Below are 23,928 nucleotides of genomic sequence, written 5' to 3'. Positions count from 1 at the left end.
TTTGTCCACAATCTGATCCTACAAAATATATATTTTATAATAATGAAAAATAAATTGAATGTATGTTTCTATTTTAATCATAACATCAGAGAACTTACCAACTTTAAGTATGTTTTGTCCATTTTTATTTACGACAATTGAATTGTTATCAATTGGTCCAGGTGGTTGAGTTTCTTTACCTCTAACAAAACCTTGCCATTGTCGCAACCAGGCCATTGCCAAACCATAAATAGCACCATGATTTTCTGTATTATGATTTAATCGTTGAAATATTTCCATCTCATACTGTCTTCTTTTTTGCAAAGATTCATACTTTTCTTCACAACTTGGACATTCATAAAGTTGTGTACATGCTGGTCCACCACCAAATCTAAAAGAATCAAGTAATTTTAATTAAGGAGACTGTATAGAAATTTATATATAATAAATAAAACAATTTATGTTAATATTTTTTTTTTTTTTTTTTTAACTCTGTTAAAACACTTACGTATTATAAAGATATTCCCAAACAGCTTGTGGTATTGGCATACAAAGTTTCTCACTTATTTGAGCTGTCATAGGATTTTCACCACCATGAGGGCAAAGGAAATCAGAATTATCTATAGGCCCTGGTTCAGAAAATGTATTAAAACGATTTATCCATTGTCGTGATACAAAGAAATTTAACTCGGATGGTTCACGAGATGAAATTTCCATTAATTCCATTGTTCTATCACGTAGTTGCATCATCTCTGGAGACCACTTTTTATAAAATAGCACATAAGCTTCGCAATGTTTAACAGTTTCTGGTGGAACCTCCGTAACACATTGATCATCAAATTCAAACCATTTATTAACAATAGAATTCAATGCATAACATGTATAATGACCACCACCAGCTGTACCATGATGACAAATAACAGATATCAAATCATACGTAGTAACTTTAGACACGCATTCCTTATGCAAGTATGGCCTCATATCTAATCCTTCTAATGGAAAAGAGACATAATTTGCTATTTTAGAACTAAACATTAGTTCATGACGAAATCTTTTTAAATGAACACAAAGTATTTCTGGGAGCTCTAGTACTTTAGAAAATTTAATTCCATTACGAAGTTTATTGCACTTCTCACAACTATACATATTATCTCCTTTTAGCTCGTCAGCACTGAAAAATGCAGAGAGACAGTCATGAAGGCTAACAACTGGACCCCAAAACCAAGAACGCATCCATTGCAAAAACCATGAAAGCCAACCATTCTGATTTGTTACATAAACAACATCAGAACATGGCCCTGCTTTTTGAGGTGTAAGAGATCCCTGATGTAACATGTCAATATGATCTCTACTTGGAATAGGTAATGATAAATCTTGAAATGTTTCTACTCTTGTAGAAATCCTGTCACATGTTAGACACTGTACACTGCTTAAAAGCTTACCATCAAAAATATCACTTATGATACTTCTTGTTTTCATTTGTTTTTTGGTACGATGTTTGGCAGGTGAGTTTGGTGCAGACCTTTGTTGCTGAGGAAAAGATTGCTCAACGGTAGATTTTTTAATACTTCTATTAGTAAACTTATTTCTTAATTTTTCTGATTGAGAAACACGAGAATAACGTCTCTTTGTACCACGTTCTCCTTCATCACTTAAAGAACTCTGCTCGCTTACTCCTGAATCACATGTTTCATATTCACCATCTGACTGACTTGAACCATTTCCATCTACTTCAGTTTCATCATCATCGGATGAATGTTCACCGAGGCCTTTCAATCTTAGCAACATATCTTTGTCATCTTCTATGTGTTCCTTTAATTCTTCATGCAATTGGTCCATAAAACATCTTAAAAATTCTTGTGTATCATGCTGATGATATCCTCTAAACATAGGATGAACAGTTCTAATACCAGATAAAATGCCATGTGGCACAACGTATCCGCGCGTTTTCCTATTCCACATATCTCGGATAAGATTTAAATAACATAAACTCAATGCAGGCTTCTTATCTTTGGACATATAATGTACCAAATGACCACAGTCCAAAAAAAACTGTGTCAAAGGTGGCACATTGGATAGTGCTTGAAGTGCTGCATTCATGTAACAAGTATTACCTATATTTTGAAGGCCAACTAAGCCTCTTGGTTTACCAGAAAAATCTTTACTTTCGTCTGAATCTGTGCTATCTGGAGAGTCGCCAGATTTCTCATTAAATAATCCTCTATCATTATTTACTTTATTTACAAACCATTCCCCATAGAATCTATAATTGATTAAAATCGTAACATTGATATATTAAAGAAAAAAAAAATAATAATAATAATAATGCATATATTAATATCTATTAATTTTACTTACTTGTCTAGCATAAGCCTATCCAAACCATCCATTTTATTATCAATATTATTAGGTGCATCTCCAGAAAATTTACTTCCCATTGTTTTGATATCTATTTGATTAGGTGACAATGGTGGTGATGGTATGTATCTTGAAAGAACTTCTTTTTTACAAGCATAACACCATATACGATTCGTAGTAAGATTTATATGAGCACAATGAGCAGGAAACATTTGATTATGAACGGTACTATGATTTAAATGTGTTTCTGCACAAGCAACCCAACGACATTCAGGGAAAAGACATAACCAAAGATTCGGTCCATTACAATTACAATCATTGCACTTATTATTATATCTGTCTTTTTGAGAAACTACACTTTCGATATAGGAAAGATCGCCATGATTAGCGATATGAGGACAATTCCTTGCTACGACTGGCATTTTGAATTTATAGATTTCCCTTCTCCAGCTTGAATCGATTAAAGGGCACTGAATGACACATATGACTTATCTTCTAACATTTATAGAAAATTTAGGCTATGTTCTGCTCATGTTGACGTTCCAATCGTTTTCTAACCTGCTCCAAACACGTCTCACTCGAATATGATCGAGGATTCACCATAAAAATGATTATCATTGAAGGCATGAGATCCAAATTCTCAATAAATAAGAAACCATAGAAGATACATTGGTGATGATAACGTAGACATTTCCTATTGGTTGATATTTTATATTTCAAAAACATGGCGGAATTTATATCGTTTTGTGTCTTCAACATTTTATTATTTCAAGATCGTATTTTTCCACATTTTTTTCCATTCAAAATATTTTGTTATCATTAAATAGTTTTCCTATCGTAAAAATTGTATCATGTTTTTAAATAAATTGTTTAAATTGTATGAATCATGTTTACGAACGCCATGATATATTTCTAAATTCTGATAACATTGTTGATCTCTTTAGAAATACAGTTCGTGGTTCAATCCAAATACACACGCCGCTAGACGGACAGTCCAATTTTTTCCTTTTTACCAAACTGTCTAAGTTTTAGATTAACAACGAGTAATATCGCACATGGATTAATATTTTCCAGTGAATGTTAATTATTCCATGTGTATTTATATTGAATAAAAAGTAAAAGTAAATATACCTTTCGAAAAAACAATTATTTAGGTAATTTTTTTAACGTAACACTTATTCGTGACATAAAATTAATCTACAACGTGACTTTTATATATCATAAAATAAAAATTTTATGATTATAAAAAATTAATAAAAAAAGTATCATATATATTTTAAATAATATACAAAGAATATTTTTTATTAATATTTGGTGATATACAAATATATTTTAATAATCTGATGCAATATGTTATGTATATGTTATACTGTATGTGCATTTAAATTAATATAAGTTATTTATTTATTTTTAGTAAAATGGTGTTATCTTGTCGATTTTATAAAGAAAAATATCCAGAAGTGGAGGATGTAGTTATGGTAAATGTACGAAGTATAGCCGAAATGGGTGCATATGTACATTTATTAGAGTATAATAATATCGAAGGCATGATATTACTTTCTGAATTATCTAGAAGACGTATTAGGTCTATTAATAAATTGATTAGGGTAGGCAAAACTGAACCAGTTGTTGTTATAAGAGTGGACAAAGAGAAAGGTATATATATATATATATATATATATATATATATATATATATATATATATATATGTATAACATAGTATTATTAATATTTTAAATAAGTTATTTTATATAATTTAAGAAATGTGTAATCTTGAATAGGTTATATCGATTTGAGTAAACGACGTGTATCGGCAGAGGATGTAGAAAAATGTACAGAAAGATACGCCAAAGCTAAAGCTGTAAACTCCATCTTAAGACATGTTGCTGAATTGCTACATTATGACAATGATGATCAATTAGAGGAACTCTATAAAAAAACAGCATGGCATTTTGAAGAAAAATATAAAAAACAGAAAGCTTCTGCTTATGATTTCTTTAAACAATCAGTACTGTAAGTTTGATCATAAATATTTAATATTATATTGAATTTTTCTTGATTGTTATAATAATATTTCTGAATATACTATTACTTTAGGGACCCCTCTATTCTAGCAGAATGTGGGCTTGATGAACATACAAAGGAAGTATTATTAAATAACATTAAAAGAAAATTGACTTCTCAAGCTGTTAAGATTAGGGCAGATGTAGAGGTTGCTTGTTATGGTTATGAAGGAATCGATGCAGTTAAAAGTGCTTTAAAAGCTGGATTGGCACTCTCTACAGAAGAACTTCCTATTAAAATTAACTTAATTGCTCCTCCTTTATATGGTATATATATATTTTTTTTTCCTAAAATATTTTCAATCTATGTTCTTTTTTTATTCTTATTATTATTTTTTTCTTATTATTATTATTATGAATATCATGAATTTCATTATACATATTAAATAATGTTTAGTCATGACAACATCAACACCAGAGAAACAGGATGGTTTGAAAGCATTAAGCGATGCTATTGAAGTTATACAAGAAAAAATAACATTCTTAGGAGGAGTATTTAATATTCAAATGGCTGTAAGATCTGATTTTATTATAATAAACTTGTATAAAAAATATTTCAATATTTTTAATAATAAGAAATTATAATTTTAGAAATATTAAAAAATTCAAATTTAATTCACAGCCGAAAGTTGTTACTGCTACTGATGAAGCAGAATTAGCAAGACAAATGGAACGAGCTGAGTTTGAAAACGCAGAAGTTGCTGGAGATGATGACGATGAAGAAGAAGCAGAAGGTATGGATGATTTCAGTGGTGGAGAAGGTGCAGAAGATGATAAAACAGGACATGAGTCTACAGAAGAAGCTTGAATCAATAATTTTTTACCAATTCATAAATCCAATTAATAGACAAATATAACGTTTTTTATTACACTTCCCTTCTAAATAAAAATAGTTTTACTTTTATGGATATGAAATTCATATATCACTTTTTTAAGATTTAATACTCAATTATTAATTACCTTGCAATCCATTGCGTTATCTATACCGATACTAATTAAATATAGAGTGATAAATTTTCTTTACTATTTTCTGATTAGTAATAAATAAAATTTAATAATTACATATTACATTAGAATGAACTTCCACAGAAATATTTAATATTCATCTTTTAAGAGGTAAATAATAAGATAAAACCTTAATATAAATCATCATCAACGCATTCAGTTTTCACATTTTTATTAAAACTTTACACAGTGTCATTCAAACGATTTAATCATTTGCAATTGTAACTTCAACCTCTACACCAGGTTCAATAGAAATACTTGTTATCTGTTTAACAATTTCTGATGGAGAATACAAATCGATAACTCTTTTATGTATTCGCATTTGGAAACGATCCCATGTTTTGGATCCTTCACCACAAGGAGTTTTACGAGTTGTAATTCTTAAAATCTTGGTAGGCATACGAACAGGTCCTTTGACCTTCAGCTTCTGTTTCTTGGCCCCATTAATTAGTTCCAAACATACTAAAATTTCCAAAAAAGAAGTCATTTGTACATATACATTTTATACTGTGCATACATATCCACATATATTTATATAATATAGAAATATAAGAATCTACCTTTTTCAAGAGAACGAACATTACGAGAAGTAAGTGTAATCCTAATACGATGAATAGGAGCAATTTCTTGTCCTGGCTTTTCAGGATTATCTGTCTTGGTACTTGCCTACGAATAAAAAAGCAAAGTTATCAATATTTTGTTTTAATATAACTGAATAAGTAAATTACAAAAACGAAAAAAAGAAAAAGTTTTTATTAAATTTAAAATAAACATTCAAATAATGCTTATACAAACGAACAAAATCATAAGCGTCTATACAATATTACTGTACATCATAACCTTTAAATTACATTTCTCTATCTCAATTATAATAAACCAAATAATTATTATGTTTATATTCTATGATTAAAACAAAGTTCAATATAAAATAATGACCTACCATTGTTTAAAACTTTTCCCTGGTCGAGATGATCAATTTATATATCTACAAACTGACCAGCGCTGAACCAGTTTACGTACACGTTGCACGTGTCGAGTCGGAAAAGAGAGATAAACGTTGTAGCAATTACCTATATACGAATATTGCACTTCGTGACAAAGTTAATAGATGACGCACATGTCGTCAAAGGATAAGAACATTTCAACTTACCGTCTAGTAAAAAAGTTAATTCGCGGGACACGCCATTTCTTTAGGTTCTAACGTTTATTGGATAAAGAGCTAAGGAGACGCGACAGATAAAGAAAACAAAGGTTGTATATTAAAGATTAAAAAGTTCTTAGACTTGTAATTTTATATTTTGAAAAAAAAAATATTCTTAAAAAAGATTGTAAAAGAGTAAATTGATTTTTAAAATCATTAAGATTTTTGGTCCACCTAAATTAAAAATTCCAATATTACTTTATTGGTCAATCCATAATATAATATTAATAATAATAATAAATTTTATATTTATTTTATTAGGCTTGAAATTTAAAAATATTTTATTATATATTTATTTGAATTGTAATTTATTAATATGATAGCATTTATTTAACATACTTGAATATAAGATTAGGTTAAATATTGTAGTTATAAAAAATATACTAATCACGTTTCCTTGTATCTATCATGATGTTAAATATCATATAACGATCATTTGAATAAAAAACCATTACGATAAAAGTTAAATTAATAAATATAACACTTTGTTAATTTATAATCCATTTTTTTTTTAAATAAAAATTCAAATTCCATACTGTCGGTTAGATATCTGTATCTTTATCTATTTATATTTTTTATCTCTTCTGTATCTTTGATTCTACTTTATATCCTTAAAATATATTTTTATATATAGTTATATACATTGAAAATACTTCACTTTAAATTGTATTAATTGCTCGTAATACGCTACATTGTAAACATTTATAACCTATATGTAAATCATAATTTACGATAGTATTAAATTGATATATGAATTAACCAATAATTTTATGGGATCATCTATCGCGCGAAATTCTTGTAATACTATTCGTAATATCGAAACCGCCAAATCTGGATTATATCGCTAAATGGTGAAAATGTTAGATCGATTAACTTGAATTTGAAATACAAAAGTATCCAAGGATTGTGATTGGTGCGTTAGGTTGTCTTCGATTTATTCAACCAATCATCTTTCGTGTATCATAATATATTCGTCTTGTTGAAAAGCGATTCGGTCGTTGAGTCATATAAGTGTAACCATATGCAACTAACTTCAAACGTTCGGATTGCGCTGTCGCGTCCTTTGACACGCTTAACCGTTTAAGAAAACGATTTCGCCACTTTTTCGCTGACGTTTTGACTATTCTACGATGCCAAGTATTTACAGAAAATTCAGAAAATTACGTCGAAGACGACACGTTCGTACTTAGTAATAAAGATATCGTGAGTTAATTCTGAAAATTAAGTTTGTGCCGTGTGTTCATCAGCTACATTTGCTTTATTGATATTTTGAGTGTCATAGGACTTTTAGTGCCTATGCATATCTTGAGGTAAAAATATCATTAATATAATAATATATTTATCAATATTATATATATAATATTATGTAGTTTACCAATCGAACAAATTTTTTACATATAATATTGTTTATGCCGTCTGTTGTATACGTGCATAGAATCAGACATAACCTACAACATGTGAGATTTGTAATTATTCACTAAACAGATATTACTATCTACAGAATATCTGTGCGTCTACATATATATATATATATATATATATATATATATATGTATATATATATGTATGTGTGTGTGAAATTATTAAGAAATAATATATGATTAATTGTTTGAAATAATTTAACTGTTTTCTCTTGCTTTTAAATTAATTTATTTTATTTTATTTTTATGTTTACCTTAATGTCATGAAATGAGTATTTAATGCAATTCGTATTGAATGTTCTATTAAGAAAAAAATTATTATTATTAATAAAGATTAAAGAATATATTTATTTGATAAAATATAAGAAAAAGTATATAAAAATTGAAGTATTTATATTTTCTTTATAAATATAATTACTTTACAGAATTTGGACCGTGTTCTAGATTACTTTTAAGAACAAATAGTTTCCTATACATAGTTGGATTACTTGAAAGACATTATGTCAGAAATTGTTTACCCTCAAGGGTGTAGATCTGTTACTGAAGATCTAGGCCCAGATGAATTGATCAGAAGGCTTAAGGTATATTATTATAAATAGTTTTAATTTTTCTAACAGATATGTTTTTAATTGTTATGATAAATATGTTGAGAATAACACATTACTTTATTGGGTATACAGACATTGGCTCATACATTACAAGCTATGGGTCAAGATGAAGGAATGTACCAACAATATATTCCCTTAGCTTTGCATTTGGCAGAAGAACATTTTTTAATGCATCAAAGTAAAGATGTTCAATTGTTAATTGCATGTTGTATTGCAGACGTACTAAGAGTTTATGCTCCTGAAGCACCTTATAAAGATGCAGATCAGGTACAAACATTTTGTATATTAATTGATCGGCATACTTTTATATTTTTTAAAAGGTCTAATGAAATATATCAATATTTTCACAATAATATGTTTTTAGGTGAAAACAATATTTCTGTTTTTAATCAAACAACTAGCAGGTTTAAAAGATCCTAAAGATCCAGCTTTCAAAAGATATTTTTATCTTCTTGAAAATTTAGCATATGTCAAGTCGTTTAATATGTGTTTTGAACTTGAAGACTGTCAAGAAATTTTCTGTGCACTTTTCTCTCTAATGTTTAAAATAGTCAAGTAAGTTTCTTTTATTTTTCTCTTTTTTCTTTTTTTTTTTTTTTCTTTTCTTTTTCTTTAAGGAATAAATATATCACTTCGACTATTGTTTGATAGTTATATTAAATGTAATTATTATTACTAATCTTTTTAGCGATGAACATTCTGGAAAAGTTAAAAGTTTTATGTTGGATGTTCTTTGTCCGCTTATTACTGAATCAGATATTGTCAGTAATGAATTATTGGATATTATACTTATGAATATTGTTGAACCAAATAAAACGCAAAAGAAGAATGCATATTTACTTGCTAAGGAATTAGTAATTAAATGCAGCGATACATTGGAACCATACATTCAAGCAGTAAGTGTGATATTTCTCTCTATCTTTCTCTCTCCCCCTTCTTTCTATAGTATATTTTTTCTAATATATAATAATATAAAATAAAAAAATCACAATATAGTACAAATAAAATTATAATGTAATATGAGAACATTCCAAATTCTATATGTTTACAGTTTTTTAATCATGTGTTAATCTTGGGAAAGGAAGAAAAAAGTTTACAAATTTGTAAAAAAGTTTATGACTTGATTTATGAGTTAAATCATATCTGTCCAAGCGTCTTGTTGTCCGTCCTTCCACAATTAGAATGTAAATTAAAATCTTCATCGGAAACAGAAAGATTAGGGGCAGTAGCATTATTGGCGAGAATGTTTTCTGAAAAGGGGTCTCAATTAGCTGTTCAACATACACAATTATGGAGAGCATTTTTGGGAAGATTTAACGACATAAGTGTTTCCATTCGTATTAAATGTGTCCAGTATTCAATGCATTTTTTATTAAATCATCCAGAACTTAGGAAGGATATAACTGATACATTAAAATTAAGACAACATGACGCTGATGAAAGTGTTAGATATGAAGTAGTTATGGCTATAGTAACCACTGCTAGGAGAGATTTTGAAGTTGTCTCAGACAGTGAGGATTTACTTGAATTTGTAAAAGAAAGAACTCTGGATAAGAAGGTATCATAATAAGTTACATATCAAATAATTAATAATTATATATAAATATATATAATATGAGTTCTTTTATTTTATTTTTTTTTTTTTAAATATAACTTATATTTTGTGTCGTTAGTTTAAAATTAGAAAAGAAGCAATGGCAGGTCTTGCTATGATATATAAGAAACATCTGAATGACTCAGATGTACCACAAGCTACAAAAAAGGCTGTTACTTGGATAAAAGACAAAATATTGCACGGTTATTATATGGCAAGTATGGAGGACAGATTATTGGTAGAAAGACTATTAAATACATGTTTAGTTCCCTATCAGTTACCAGCAGAGGAAAGAATGAAAAAGTTATACCATTTACTTGGTACAATAGATGATCATGCATCTAAAGCTTTTGTGGAATTGCAAAAACATCAACTTGCGTGAGTAAAATTATACATGGTATTATATGTATATATAGTTTTTCATTTTTATCTGTTATTATTGTATCATGTAAGTATTATATTATATAACAAGAAATATGTATATATTATATTGATAAACTGATGAATGTTTATCAAATGATATAATTTGTGCATTGTAGGGTAAGAAGGGCTGTTGTCGAGTGGCTAGAAATTATAAAACGACCAGAAGCTACAAACGAGTTAATGACAAAAATTCATCAAATTTCACGTTTTTTACCTGATCCCATGAAAGTACAGGAATTTTTACAAAAATTCAATGGACATATGAAGAAAGATTCAGCATTATTACAAGGCATGGAAACAATTGTTCAACCTAATGTTTCCTGTAAAGAGTGTGCTGATACAATAAGTTTAGTTTTGAAAAAATTGGGTCAACCAGTAATGACAAACTTATATTATAATACAATAAAGATGTTATTGGAAAGAGTGAGCTCTGTTATGATTGATGAAGAAGCAATCAGGGTGAGTAGAATATTATATAATTTATGATTATATATACATATTTTTTTTTTTTTTATTGATAGATTATTTAGAATGCAATATAATATACAAAAATTTTACAGGTTTTAATAGGATATGTATTAGATTGTTTAAAGGGAGGTAATGTAATTGAAGAAGTTGGTTTGAATCCAAATAATGCCGGAGAAAAGGGGTTAAGACTGCTAGTTGTAAGTTAATTTTTTTATGTAATTTTATTCCGTTTTAACTATGTGGTTATAAGATTATAGATACAAAATAATACATATCTATATATTTAATTTTTTATTTAAAGTACTTAAACAGTATATGAATTGAAAAATTGTAATGAGATAATAACTTTAAATCTTCTAAATAATAATATAATAATTTTGTATTTTCAGATGTTGTCTTTCGTATTTGGCCCACATTTTCTTCATAATGATATTTTAATGCAATTGGTACATCTTTTAGAATTAGAGGATGAGATGGTAGGACCACTTGTCCTATCAATCTTTACATTTTTAGGAAAATACAAACCTTTATGCGAGGTAGCACCTGATATTATGAATCTTATGGTACCAATTTGCAAAAACTTTGCTGAAACAGGGACTCCAAAACAAGCGAAACAAGCTGTTAGGTGTTTGTTTGTTAATATGACCAATATTCACGATAAAATTTTTCCAGAAATCATTGAAAGAATTAAAATGACATTAACACCCACATCAGAATTTTATCGAACTTCTATAGTTACATTAGGTCATATAGCATATAATTTGCCAGATAAATATCAAGTACAAATAAAAAATATGGTATCAAGAAAAGTATGTACATATATATATCTATATACATTCATACATACACATACACATAGATATAATCATATTTATTAAATAGTTTAAAAATATAGTCAATGTTTATATTTAATATATGATCTTATAGATTGTTAAAGAATTGCTTGTAAAAGAAAGCAGTGAACAAACAGCTGATACCATTGAAGGAGAATGGTGCCGTGAAGATCAGCTTCCTGAAGAAACACGTTGCCGATTAGAAGGTTTGAAGTGCATGGCACGTTGGTTGTTGGGTTTGAAAACTGACGTTTTGTCTGCACAGAAAACGTTTAGGATGTTGAATGCATTTGTTGTAAATAAGGGTGACCTTTTGCAACAAGGACGTTTAAGTAAAGCTGAGATGAGTTGGTTACGTTTACAGGCTGGTTGTTCAATGTTAAAAATTTGTGAACAGAAAGGAGTTGGCGATCAATTTACAGCAGAACAATTTTATAATCTTTCTCAACTTATGGTGGTATGTACATTGTTTTACATGGATCTGATATTTCAGTATAAATGTTTGTACAAAATTGGTTTTTTTTTCTTTCCTTTTTTTTTATTTTATTTTATTTTTTTATTTTTCTAGGATGAAGTTCCTCAAGTTAGGGAAGCCTTTGGTAGTAAATTACATAAAGGACTTGGTAGAGGAATACCAAACAAATGTTTACCATTAGACTTTATGGGATATTATGCTTTGGCAGGCAAAGAACAAGATAAAAGATTAAAATGTTTATTGAAAACATATATGCAAACTGATATAAACAAAAGAAGGGATTACGTTAAAACGTTGTCGTTGGGTACTGTAGAACGGGCCATGGGTAAGAAACTAAATAGTAAGCTAATGTCTTACATCAATTGATAGTTTTGATAAAATCTCAAATAATTAAATGAAAAATAAATTGATATTTGTGCTTTTAGGTCAACTACCACACATTTTGCCTGATTATATGCTAGTTTTTGCAGTTCCCATTCTAGCACATGATCCTGAATTTACAAGTCATCTAATAATTAGTCAGTTAAAAGTCATACAACAATGTTTATGGTTTATACTTGAGCCACTCATCACAAAGAATGAATATTATTGTTATGGATTTTATAAAAACCTTATAGAGCGAATGAAAAGTCATAAAGATGCGTTGAAACCTGAGGACAACAATATGAATTATGTAATTATCTGATTAAATTCATCATTTATTTTTATTCACCATTTATATATTTATTTTATTCATTATTAACTAATTCATTCCATACAGAAATTATGGGCAGTATGTGATTTAGCTATGAACGTGATATACACTAAGACAACTAATTTTGATATGAAAGAATTTCCAAGTGAAACACGCATACCTACAATGTATTTTAAACGAACGGATGAGTTAGCTAATACAAAAAATTACCTACCAGCAGAAATGCAAATAAATATGACCAATACTAAGGGAAAAGGTTCATTACATAATGTACACGCAGTAAGCGAAAGACCACAACGTAGAGCTAAATCTAAACAACAAAAAGAAGTTGGCATTGGTCCCAATGAGACAGATGCAAGGGTAAGAATTAAATAATTTTTTACATAACTTAAAATGTTGTTAGACCGTAATATATTAGTATTATATTTTAAATAATAAAAATATAAAAAGTATTTGTTAAATCTACTATCCGTACTATGATTTCAAGCTGCAAATTGGAGAAGTTGAATGCATTGATGCACAGGTAAAAATAATATACAAATTAAATAATAAGGTCATATTATAATTTCTATAATATTTCTATCTTTAATAATTTTTTTTATAATTTTATACATTCGTTATATTTTTACAGCCTGCTGAAGCGTCCGAGACTAGAATTCAATTACCTGGTTTGGAAGAGGAGGTAAGTTAATAATTCTATTGTCCATTTTTTTTTTTTTTTTTTTTTTTTTTTTTCTTTTTTTTATGTTCACATTTAATGTATTATTTTCAGATTGAAGAGCCACCTGCAAAAAGGGCATTGAGGGAGTCAGATAAAGTAAATAAGTAATTAAGTGATTGAACTCTGTAATCAAGGGGGGGGGGAAGGTGACTGGAGATCGGGAAAAGACTTAAGAAGCGCGATGATACTATAAGAATTAAAGAATCTAAAAATACTTTACAAATTAGAATACAGAATATTTTGGTTATGTACAACAATTAATAAACCTAAGTCGTTCGCGTATTTTTAGATTATAAGGTGTTACGATTATGACACATTAACTTCAAATTATTAATACACGTAGGCTTATGATTCAGAGACTTCTCTGGACTTACAACCTATGACTAAAAAGAAGAATATTCATTAGTTCGTTGGACATGTGGCTCACCAAGTGTGTTTGATTGTTCATATGGATGGAATGCATATATGTCTTAGATACTGTTTCTTTTACAGACCGATAAAAAAAAAGAAAAAAAGAAAAAAAAACTATCAAAGAATCGATCGTAAACTAGAATTATTGTTTAAGATGGCTATGTTCATTTTGACACTTTTTATAAAACGTGTAAAACTGTATCTAAGTTAACATTTTTTCTTCCTTGAAAGGTGATACCTGATAATTGTTGTTTTGTTCACTTCAAGAGTTTATTAATGAAAATAACGATGGAAAGTTTGTGTGATGTTATACATTTAAAAGTATACTGCACAATTCTCAAAGATATTAAGTAATAAATAAATATGTGCAAAAAAAGATTTTTAAAAATCGACATCATATTTGACAGATATTCATAAATACATTAAGCATTTATAAACTTATGAACTCTGTAAGTTTTCATAGATATGCACATGTATATTTAATTACAAATTTGTAAATGGAAGAGAACAATACAACTTTGTTGGGTTAATGTAAATGATATATTTTATGGATGAATTGGCTTTGTGATCCAAAGTTGTGTTTGTTTCTTTTATTATGTTTATCTTCTTTTATTATGTCTCTTTATTTTTATTGTAATTATTATCATCATTATAGTTACTTTAATAAGCAGAATTTTATTGTATAGGTAAATTGGTGAGACATTTTTTTTCGTTTTTTTTTTTTTCAAATGAAATATTTACTGCCACGTGAAATATATTTAATTTCTCTTATTCGTTCATTTTAAAAGTAATATAATTGGAAAAATGTTAAGTAAGCTATTCATATAATATAGGAACAACAGAAATTTATTTTCTAACTTATTTTATGCAGATCTTTAATAAATATTCATAAATTCTTTGGTGCACAGTATTTCTAAATTATTAAAAAGGAAAATAAGAATATTGCAATATAAATAGAACAAAAACGACAATACAATATAAAAAGGTTTATTGACTACAAAAATAATTTAATAATTTTCTTAAAAAGGAACAGTTATTATCTCTCCATTAATATGTGATTGCTGGTATACATGCAATTTGAAACATTTCTATTTAATTCAAGTTTGTATCCAAAACTTTTCTGTACCTGTTGTAAATTTAATGTCAATGAATTTTCTAATATTGCAGGGCAGAATACTTCAAAAATTACTTTTAATATTTTTACTCACGGTCTATTTTTCATAACAGTATCAATTTTTTAATACACGTTTACTATAAAGAAAAACCATATTCATTAAATATAATTAAATCTCCATGCTGAAGCATCAAGTATACTGAATTTGAATAAGTATGTCATGTATATTACTCTTTATCTTGACATTAACATTTTGCTAAGTAAACTATTTCATTTTCAGGTTTTCTATATTTATAAAAATTCACTAGCAAGTTTATACCTCAGTGATAATATAGACTCCTGTTTATAAATATGTAAATTATAGCATAATTATATATAAACGTAATTTAACTCTAGTGTGATTATATACCTTTCACATGCTCACTGTAATACAAGTGCATGTGTCAGGTAATTATCATCACTACTACTATTTTTATTATCATACAAACTTTTTTATCACACATTAAATATTAATGTGTAATCAAGAAAAATAAATGTTCCAGAGATTGAAAACTAATTTAGTTTTTATATTTACAAATAAGTGTATTGCCTATGTATTGAAGCGTTTTTTTGTGTTATGTATTATTTATATCTGGACTATTCTAAATATTAATTCTTATTTAATATTCATAAATATATAACAAGTATTTGATTTTATTAATCATTAAACAGAAAAGAGATTTGGGTACGAATTTGAATAAAATTCGAAGAATTTAAATTTGGCCTATATCTCCGGAAGTTTCTTTTTCTTCTTGTGATGATCATTTATTACAGGTAGAACTGCATATAGTGTGCATGTTATTGTAAGTAATGATGGATGATTGAGATTATTATACTAATATACTCGAATTCACACGGATTACAGTACAGGAAGAGTTCTAATGTTACATTTCTTCTGCAAATTATAAATTCGCATTTTAGGGTAATATTAATTACAATAATTATATTAAATATTATTTTATACGCCATTAATGATAAACCATACATTTCAAGTATAACTTAGGCTTTTTAATCAAATATATTTGAGGGTATTGCTTTTATTGTAAACTTGTGGATGTATATCGATAACCATTTCATATCACAATATATCAACACAAGTTTCTTTGAAGTTATAGTCTTGCAATTGATGTAGATATAATTTTTAAAGATGTTTTATTTCATAATAGATACATATCTATATTAAATTTTTTGATCACCAAAATAATTTGTACGCTCATCTTTAACCACAGATCTTATATAAGTTAATATTACTTTCTTAGGTGCTGTAATATCTTCAATATAATGATGCATAGTACTGCAGTTTTTACAAAAAATGGTCATACATTATCCATACATACTGATCAAAAACCAATTAAAATAATCAGTGCTATTCATCTGTCAATTTGTGACATAACTAAAGTATTGTAATGATTATATAATAAAATAAATAATTAAAAGTGACATATGTGTTTTTTAATTTTATTAATACAATATTATCATTACAAATATATTTACAATTTAACGTGTCCTTAATTTTTTCTTTTGATTTTTTCCTCCAAGAATATTTGATTTTCTTGCCAATGGATTAGATTTCTGTTTCTTATTTGCTCTGAAAAATATAAATATTGTAATTTTAGTTTTTCTATATTTTTATATACATATTATTATATAAATATATGTAAATATGTAATTCACTTACTCATAACGCATTCTTTTTACATTTTTACTGCTAGTATCTGTCAAATCATCAGCAAATGAAGATCGTGATCGTTTTTTGGATCCTGTGAAACAAAGGAAGAAATGTCTTATGTTATATACAGAATGTTTTAAGTTATTTTATAGATAGATATAAATTAAACAACGTTTTTATGAATGGAAATTTGATTGATAATAAATCTCTATACCTTTATTATTCACATTATATCCACCTTTATCTACAACAGTTCTAATTTTCTTTGCTTTAGATTTTTGTTTAGCTATTCTTGCTTGATACGCTGCTATCTTCTCTAACTCTTTGTTCGCTCTATCTTCGGCTGTTTCTTTATGTTGTTCTTTTTTCGCATTTTTTTTCTTTTCTTCTACTACGTTGGAAAATTCTTTTTCCTCCTTATCTTTTTTCTTACGTGGTTGTTTCGTCGTTAAAGACAATTTTTCTAAAATATAAACATTTTTTTATAATAAACTGTGTTCATTATAATTATACTTTCATTAACAAAAAAAAAAAAATTCAAATTACCTTTCTCACGTTTCCTTTCCTTAGCACTTTGAAACCAACTTCTATGATTCTTGTCGTCTGAACCTTTAAGTAAATTTTCAGCGCGATTTGCTTGATTTTCTATTTTGGCAAGTTCCCTTTCATTCTTCTCTTCTTGTAATATTCTTTCCATATCAGGTTCTAAAGATTGTAATTTTTTATTATATTTGTCTATTATATCCGGAGGTATTATCCTATTTTTTACAGGATTCTTCGCTTGTTTGATAATTTCTTTCACTAAACCACGTTCTTGTTCACCAGCTAATGATACTGATACTCCTCCACGACCTGCTCTGGCTGTCCTTCCGACTCTACAATTTTTAATTTTAATTTTTAATAGAAATTAGAAATGCAGTATATGTCTTTAAAATTGTTAAATGTTATACCTATGGATGTAATGTTTTATGGTAACAGGCATTACAAAATTAATTACTGTTTTCACACCGCTAATATCTAATCCTCTAGCTGCAACATCGGTTGCTAACAGAATATCTATTTCTTCCTCTTTGAATTTTCTTAAATTTTCTAATCTTTGAGGTTGTGTAAGATTGCCATGAAGTTCTCCAACCTGATTAGATATCAAAAGTAAATTTTTAAATTGGAAAATTTATATATATATATATTTTTTTTATAAAAAAAAAAAAATAGTTTTCAATTTAGTATTAAAACATGCTTACTTTTATGCCTAATAATCCTAATAAAATATGCAATCGATGAGCTTGTTTTTTAGTTTGTACAAAAACCATAGTGTGATCATGAAATGTCCTACAAATTAAAGCTGCTAATATTGCTTCACGATCACCTTCTCTTTCTTTGCGTATTCTGTAATATAAGTTAGTTGGTTACGTATATATGTATGTATATATAGAAAATGATAAAACTATTTACCTAATAAATTCTTGTCGTAAATTAAATGCAACTTCTTGATTACTATCCACAAATACTTTCACAGGTTTGTCTAATGACATAGTAGCCAGATCTTTAACTTCCTCTGTCATAGTGGCTGAGAATAAAATAGTTTGTCTGTTTCTTGAACATTGCTTTATAATATGCTTCATTTGTTCAGCAAAATATTCATCCAACATTCTAAAAGCAATATATATATATATATAATTTTAAATTAAGTAAATAACAAAAAATATCTTGTAAATGTAGAACAATATATTTTATTTTTTAAATACCTGTCTGCTTCATCTAAAATAAGCACTTCTATGCTATCCAAAGAAAAAGTTGGTGTATTTGTTAAATGATCAATCAATCTTCCAGGAGTTGCAATTACAATATCTGGATTTTTTCGCAATACAGTTTCCTAATTGAACATGTAGTATGTTATATGATATATATTTATTATGTTTAACTTGTTTATTTACTATGTTAAATATATATATATATATATACATATATACATTATACAATATAATTTACTTACTTGAATTTTTACATCTAATCCACCAACAGATAATCCTATTTCGATTGTCGTAAATTGTGATAATTGTTTTGTAACTTGATATACTTGAACTCCAAGTTCTCTTGTTGGTACAAGTACTAAAACTCGTGAAATAGCAGGACCATTCAAAGGTCTGTACAATAATCTTTCTAAAGTTGGTAGCATATAAGCTGCAGTTTTCCCAGTACCTGTTGCTGCACAACCACATATATCACGTCCCATTAAAGCAAATGGTATTGTAGCTGCTTGAATAGGTGTTGGATGGACAAAATTCATTGTCGTTATTGCCTGTAATAAAGAAATCATTCTTCCATTTTCATTCTATATACAAATATAATTATTGTTTTTTAAATATTTATATTCTATACCTTTAATAAGGGTCTAGATAAATTCATTTGTTGAAAAGACACATAAGAATCGACATTTGTAAATTCTTCAAAATTAATTGTTTCTTCATTCTGTTCTTTAATAGTATCTTTCCTTTTAACTTTCCTCTGTTTGGTTTTAAATGCATCTAGCAAAATACGAATTACTTTTTATTCTTTTTTATTATTTTTTATTACTTTTTTTTTTTCTTTTAAATAAGGATTACTTTTCATTCTTTATATAAAAAAAAAATTTTTATTTTATTTACCTTTTTTGAGTTCATCCTCAGACAACGAAAACTCATTATCTTCTTCATAAATTTCTGTTTTATTTTTGTTGTCATTATCATTGATACTTCCATTCTGAGAGAAAAATAATAATATAAATATGTTTCTAAACCTATTTACTTTTTCATTTTACATACCTCTGTTTCCTTTTGTTTCCTAATACTGTTTATCTTATCATCTAATTTACTTTTAGCTTTTCTTTTAATATATTTATTTAAATCATTCCAGGTATCTTGATTGTATTCAGAAGTATTATTTACAAATTCAAAATCCATAGCAAAGTCTTTTTTCTCTTGCTTTTTTTGTTTACGAGGCTGAAACTATTTAAAAGATTAAAATATTTAAAAAAGTAGAAAATTATATTGTAAATAATTTAATTTTTATAAATATAAAATGTATATATATATTAATACATATAAAAGACAAACGTAAAATAATAAATTGTTACAAACTTACATCATCTTCTTCGTCTGATTTCTCTGAAAAATCTGGCACTTCTTCGTCATCTTCTATAGTTTTTATTAAATCACAATTGAATACCATTTTGTTTTTTTTTTCTTTTTTATATAAATTAAATTCACATCAGTATAATTGAGGTTATGAGATGTATAAAAACACGTGGATATAAAGGTATATAAAAATATACATAAAAAAATTATTAACAGATATGTTCATGTATAGGAGGTATTCAAATTTTATAAAAACCTTAAGAAATACATAATAGGAATTAAATTTTTAAAAAATTAGAATAAATAAAGTAAGTCATTTAAAGTATACGTTCGTTACCTTCTTGTTAGAAACGTGTGTGACTTCAGCGCCAGGTAGACAAAATATGAACTACAAGCATTTAATAATTGGTATATGAAATTTGCGTAGATTATATTTTTTTTATATGTGTCAAAGTAAATAATTGTAGGTTAAACTTTTTAATTTTTCATATTAATATATTTCTTTAATCTTTATTAATTATTACAAATTACCATCTAAGATATATATATTATAGGATGTGTATATATATATATATATATATATATATAGAGAGAGAGAGAGAGAGAGAAATATATATAGAGATAAGTAGTATATTCTACTCCTTTTTATCATTATTTTTATTATTATATTATATTAGTACTAATGAAAAGAAACCTATTATTTTACATAGTACTTTTTGAAGTTAGTTTATGCCCGAGCACAGTACAATAGGCATCTTTGTGAATTTTTTCTTTCATGGTTCTATTGTTTAACTTTTTATCTTTTGTGCAATAAATTTTATTTTATTATTAAAGATAAAATATCCAGACCTAGAGGAGACAAAACTAACATTGGACATTGTATATTGATCTTTTACAATGAGTGTTTCAAATGCCATAAAGGCTACTAAAATTAATGAATTTTATGATCAAGTTGTAACAATTAACATATATCAATTTTGAATATTGAAAATTTAAATTGGGCATTAGAGATTTAAAAGATATCCTTAAAAGGAAGATCTTCACATTTCGATGATGATATTCTAAAATCCCTCATTGAATCAGATCCACGATTAATCATTGAAGAATTGCAATGGCCTGACCCACAGTACAAGAACATTTAAAACGCATCGGAAAAATGGATAGAATGGATATTTGGGTGCCGTATGAATTGTAATGCGTGTTTTCGGGCATTTAAAATGATTCAAGATAAAATTCAGTAACTGAATTGGGAGATTTTCATCACACTCTTCATATTCGCTGGACATCGTCTATTTGAATTACCATCTCTTCAGATGAATGGAACACAGTGTTTAAGGAACAAACAATTCCGTAACATAAACGAAATAAGAAATTTGAATGCTTTCTTTGATTCCAAATCAGTCAATTTTTATGAAAAGGGCTTAAAAAGACTTAAAAAAAAAAAAAAAACATTAGGATACAATTGTAAATAATGAAGAAAATATTTTATAATATACTGTAAAAAAAAAAAAAGAAAAAAAAAATTAAGAAAAAATAAACTTTTATATTGTTCTATTCCATAGATAGGATAGAAACGAGCTCGTCTTTTAATTTTTATAAAAATCAAATATATATTCATTAATTATTATTTTTTGAAAGATCACATAAGATATTTTTAAATGTTTCCTAAATTTCTTTTTTTTCCCCAAATATTTCCTAAATGTTTTAAAGTTGGCCACCATGTATATTCGGCCATTATAAAAAATTATGGCGGGAAAACTTGCTAATACTTATGGTACATGCTATAGACTTCGGTAAATGAAAATAGTTAAGGTTTTGTGGTAAATTAATTTTTTTTTTATATAAAGAAAATCTTTATCATTGATTATCTCGAGATGGGTATTTTGGGCTTATCAAAACTAATAGCAGACATAGCACCTAGTGCAATCAAGGAACGAGAATTGAAACATTATTTTGGTACGTTAATATCACATTGTTTATAGATATAAAAATAGTTTGTTTTATTAATTTATTTCTTTCTATTTTTATTAGGTAGAAAAATAGCTATAGATGCATCCATGTGTTTATATCAATTTCTGGTCGCTGTTCGGAGTGAAGGATCACAGCTTACATCAGCTGATGGTGAAACAACAAGGTATTATAAAGTAATTCAATATATTAAATTTAAGTATTTATTTATTTAAAATATTTTAATATATTTGATGTTGTTTTTTGAGGATAGTCATTTAATGGGAACATTCTATCGTACTATACGTTTGGTAGAACAAGGTATAAAACCTGTATATGTTTTTGATGGGAAACCACCAGATTTAAAAGGTGGAGAACTTGCAAAACGAGCTGAAAGAAGAGACGAAGCGCAGAAATTGTTACAGGCTGCCGAAGAAGCAGGTAATTGTGTGTGTGCATATATTCATTGTAAAAAATTATATGTACTATTTATTGTATTTATTTTATTATTCTTTATTAATAAGGAAATGTCGAGGATGTTAATAAATTTAATAGAAGACTGGTTAAAGTTACAAAAACTCATACAGAAGAAGTTAAGCAGTTACTTAAATTAATGGGTATACCATATGTTGATGTAAGTAAATTAAGTAAGTTATAAGTACAAATAAGATCCTTATTGGTATAATATTTTTATTGGAAGGCTCCATGCGAAGCTGAAGCTCAATGTGCAGCTTTGGTGAAAGCTGGAAAAGTTTATGCAACTGCAACCGAAGATATGGATGCTCTTACTTTTGGATGCGATGTTTTATTGCGTCGTTTGACTTTCAGTGAAGCTAGAAAGATGCCTGTTCAAGAATTTCATTATGATAAAGTATTAGAGGGTTTAGAATTGAATAAGGATGAAGTAACGTATTTCTATTATGATATTTTCTATTATTCAGATATTTTTTTAAATTAATTAATTCATTTGTTATTTCATGTGAATTTTCAGTTTATTGACCTTTGCATTATGTTGGGTTGTGATTATACAAATAGTATCAAAGGAATAGGCCCTAAAAGAGCAATAGAATTGATCAAAGCGCATAAATCTCTTGAAACAATCATAGAAAAATTGGATACAAAAAAATATACTATACCAGAAGATTGGAATTATCAGCAAGCAAGATTATTATTTCAAAATCCAGATGTGGCAAGTACCGATGATATTGAGGTAAAATTATAAAAATGTAAAATTCATATTTTTCATATATATGATACTTTAAACAAGTTTTATTTCATTTCATAAGCTGAAATGGTCAGAACCAGATGAAGACGGTTTAGTGAAGTTTTTATGCGGTGATAAACAATTTAATGAAGATCGTGTTAGAAGTGGTGCAAAAAAATTATTTAAAGCTCGTAACACAACAACTCAAGGTAGACTTGATTCATATTTTAAAGTATTACCAGTTACCAGTCCAAATCCACAAAAGCGTAAGGTAAATCAATTTCTGAAATCAATTAATTCAATTAAAATTTCTAAATCAATTAATTCGACTAAATATTAAATAATCAAGTCAATAATATAAATTTATATATATATTAATAGGCGGAAGAAAAGAAAGGAACAACTAAAAAAGGCAAAACTGCTGGTAATAGCAAGTTCAAAGGAAAAGCGAAATGAAATTAAATAATTAATATGATAATGATTATTATATCTCAATATAAACGTTTTAAATTATACTTTTTTTTTTATGTCTAATATCTATTATCCATCTGGTAATAATTCATTCAATTAAAAACAATACATTTATA

At 27.2% G+C, this 23,928-nt stretch overlaps 6 protein-coding genes across 11 annotated transcripts in view; 3 read left to right on the top strand and 3 right to left on the bottom strand.

Annotated features, from left to right (window-relative positions):
* LOC124429759 (ubiquitin carboxyl-terminal hydrolase 20) overlaps positions 1–2,987 on the bottom strand; it is a 5,287-nt gene extending 2,300 nt beyond the window's left edge. Inside the window, exons 1-4 of the mRNA XM_046975406.1 lie at positions 2,338–2,987; positions 488–2,242; positions 99–370; positions 1–18 (exon numbers count right to left, since the gene is read on the bottom strand). The exon at positions 1–18 is cut by the window's left edge and continues 2,300 nt beyond it. Coding sequence (XP_046831362.1) covers positions 1–18; positions 99–370; positions 488–2,242; positions 2,338–2,759 — 2,467 coding nt within the window. The 5' untranslated portion in view covers positions 2,760–2,987. The remainder of the gene's footprint in view (positions 19–98; positions 371–487; positions 2,243–2,337) is intronic.
* A 301-nt stretch (positions 2,988–3,288) lies between these two features.
* Positions 3,289–5,316, top strand: LOC124429807 (eukaryotic translation initiation factor 2 subunit 1). 2 transcript variants are annotated; one of them, XM_046975475.1, is made up of 6 exons: positions 3,289–3,458; positions 3,752–3,993; positions 4,120–4,351; positions 4,436–4,668; positions 4,799–4,914; positions 5,024–5,316. In XM_046975475.1, exons 2-6 carry the CDS (start codon positions 3,756–3,758, stop codon positions 5,207–5,209), a joined length of 1,005 nt encoding a protein of 334 aa, XP_046831431.1. In that variant the 5' UTR covers positions 3,289–3,458; positions 3,752–3,755; the 3' UTR covers positions 5,210–5,316. The 2 variants fall into 2 exon arrangements, with proteins under 2 accessions (XP_046831431.1, XP_046831430.1); XM_046975474.1 differs by having other exon boundaries at positions 3,289–3,491.
* Positions 5,317–5,561: 245 nt separating this feature from the next.
* LOC124429808 (40S ribosomal protein S20) lies at positions 5,562–6,487 on the bottom strand. Its single transcript, XM_046975477.1, has 3 exons — positions 6,347–6,487; positions 5,967–6,072; positions 5,562–5,868 (listed from the first exon to the last, which is right to left on the bottom strand). The coding sequence occupies exons 1-3, from the start codon at positions 6,347–6,349 to the stop codon at positions 5,612–5,614; spliced, it is 366 nt and encodes a 121-aa protein (XP_046831433.1). The 5' UTR covers positions 6,350–6,487; the 3' UTR covers positions 5,562–5,611.
* A 1,169-nt stretch (positions 6,488–7,656) lies between these two features.
* On the top strand, positions 7,657–16,848 carry LOC124429757 (sister chromatid cohesion protein PDS5 homolog B). Of its 3 annotated transcripts, none has more exons than XM_046975402.1 (17): positions 7,657–7,917; positions 8,454–8,609; positions 8,709–8,903; positions 9,001–9,191; positions 9,325–9,532; positions 9,688–10,194; positions 10,310–10,608; positions 10,770–11,112; positions 11,214–11,318; positions 11,511–11,930; positions 12,049–12,411; positions 12,523–12,754; positions 12,855–13,102; positions 13,190–13,483; positions 13,611–13,646; positions 13,755–13,805; positions 13,896–16,848. In XM_046975402.1, exons 2-17 carry the CDS (start codon positions 8,529–8,531, stop codon positions 13,950–13,952), a joined length of 3,630 nt encoding a protein of 1,209 aa, XP_046831358.1. In that variant the 5' UTR covers positions 7,657–7,917; positions 8,454–8,528; the 3' UTR covers positions 13,953–16,848. The 3 variants fall into 3 exon arrangements, with proteins under 3 accessions (XP_046831358.1, XP_046831357.1, XP_046831359.1); XM_046975401.1 differs by having other exon boundaries at positions 12,523–12,769; XM_046975403.1 differs by lacking the exon at positions 13,611–13,646 and having other exon boundaries at positions 12,523–12,769.
* Positions 16,849–16,852: 4 nt separating this feature from the next.
* On the bottom strand, positions 16,853–20,555 carry LOC124429758 (probable ATP-dependent RNA helicase DDX27). Of its 2 annotated transcripts, XM_046975405.1 has the most exons (14): positions 20,528–20,555; positions 20,198–20,446; positions 19,879–20,061; positions 19,723–19,816; positions 19,457–19,602; positions 19,071–19,376; positions 18,823–18,950; positions 18,530–18,727; positions 18,319–18,463; positions 18,028–18,209; positions 17,624–17,952; positions 17,292–17,540; positions 17,087–17,168; positions 16,853–16,996 (listed from the first exon to the last, which is right to left on the bottom strand). In XM_046975405.1, exons 2-14 carry the CDS (start codon positions 20,282–20,284, stop codon positions 16,906–16,908), a joined length of 2,220 nt encoding a protein of 739 aa, XP_046831361.1. In that variant the 5' UTR covers positions 20,285–20,446; positions 20,528–20,555; the 3' UTR covers positions 16,853–16,905. The 2 variants fall into 2 exon arrangements, with proteins under 2 accessions (XP_046831361.1, XP_046831360.1); XM_046975404.1 differs by having other exon boundaries at positions 20,198–20,539.
* A 221-nt stretch (positions 20,556–20,776) lies between these two features.
* On the top strand, positions 20,777–23,864 carry LOC124429776 (flap endonuclease 1). Of its 2 annotated transcripts, none has more exons than XM_046975433.1 (8): positions 20,777–22,146; positions 22,222–22,324; positions 22,412–22,578; positions 22,662–22,771; positions 22,838–23,041; positions 23,129–23,347; positions 23,424–23,612; positions 23,723–23,864. In XM_046975433.1, the coding sequence occupies exons 1-8, from the start codon at positions 22,065–22,067 to the stop codon at positions 23,795–23,797; spliced, it is 1,149 nt and encodes a 382-aa protein (XP_046831389.1). In that variant the 5' UTR covers positions 20,777–22,064; the 3' UTR covers positions 23,798–23,864. The 2 variants fall into 2 exon arrangements, with proteins under 2 accessions (XP_046831389.1, XP_046831391.1); XM_046975435.1 differs by having other exon boundaries at positions 22,131–22,146; positions 22,407–22,578.
* Positions 23,865–23,928: the final 64 nt, after the last annotated feature.

Source organism: Vespa crabro, chromosome 16 (assembly GCF_910589235.1).
Source record: "Vespa crabro chromosome 16, iyVesCrab1.2, whole genome shotgun sequence".
Classification (NCBI taxonomy): Eukaryota; Metazoa; Arthropoda; class Insecta; order Hymenoptera; family Vespidae; genus Vespa; species Vespa crabro.
Note: the sequence above shows the minus strand (reverse complement) of the source record. Positions and strands in the feature narration are given on the sequence as shown.

Coding starts and splice junctions, on each gene's coding strand:
- LOC124429808 (XM_046975477.1), bottom strand. Junction 5,869..5,966: donor TGTTCGTTCTCTTGAAAAAG/GTAGATTCTTAT, acceptor TGGAAATTTTAG/TATGTTTGGAACTAATTAAT.
- LOC124429757 (XM_046975401.1), top strand. CDS start 8,529: ATGTCAGAAATTGTTTACCCTCAAGGGTGTAGATCTGTTACTGAAGAT. Junction 11,113..11,213: donor TTGATGAAGAAGCAATCAGG/GTGAGTAGAATA, acceptor AAAATTTTACAG/GTTTTAATAGGATATGTATT. Junction 12,770..12,854: donor CATGGGTAAGAAACTAAATA/GTAAGCTAATGT, acceptor TTGTGCTTTTAG/GTCAACTACCACACATTTTG.
- LOC124429758 (XM_046975405.1), bottom strand. CDS start 20,284: ATGGTATTCAATTGTGATTTAATAAAAACTATAGAAGATGACGAAGAA. Junction 18,210..18,318: donor TAGGATTATTAGGCATAAAA/GTAAGCATGTTT, acceptor ATATCTAATCAG/GTTGGAGAACTTCATGGCAA. Junction 16,997..17,086: donor GTAAAAAGAATGCGTTATGA/GTAAGTGAATTA, acceptor TATATTTTTCAG/AGCAAATAAGAAACAGAAAT.
- LOC124429807 (XM_046975475.1), top strand. CDS start 3,756: ATGGTGTTATCTTGTCGATTTTATAAAGAAAAATATCCAGAAGTGGAG. Junction 3,994..4,119: donor AAGAGTGGACAAAGAGAAAG/GTATATATATAT, acceptor AATCTTGAATAG/GTTATATCGATTTGAGTAAA. Junction 4,669..4,798: donor AATTGCTCCTCCTTTATATG/GTATATATATAT, acceptor AATAATGTTTAG/TCATGACAACATCAACACCA.
- LOC124429776 (XM_046975433.1), top strand. CDS start 22,065: ATGGGTATTTTGGGCTTATCAAAACTAATAGCAGACATAGCACCTAGT. Junction 22,325..22,411: donor GCTGATGGTGAAACAACAAG/GTATTATAAAGT, acceptor TTTTGAGGATAG/TCATTTAATGGGAACATTCT. Junction 22,772..22,837: donor TGGGTATACCATATGTTGAT/GTAAGTAAATTA, acceptor TTTTATTGGAAG/GCTCCATGCGAAGCTGAAGC.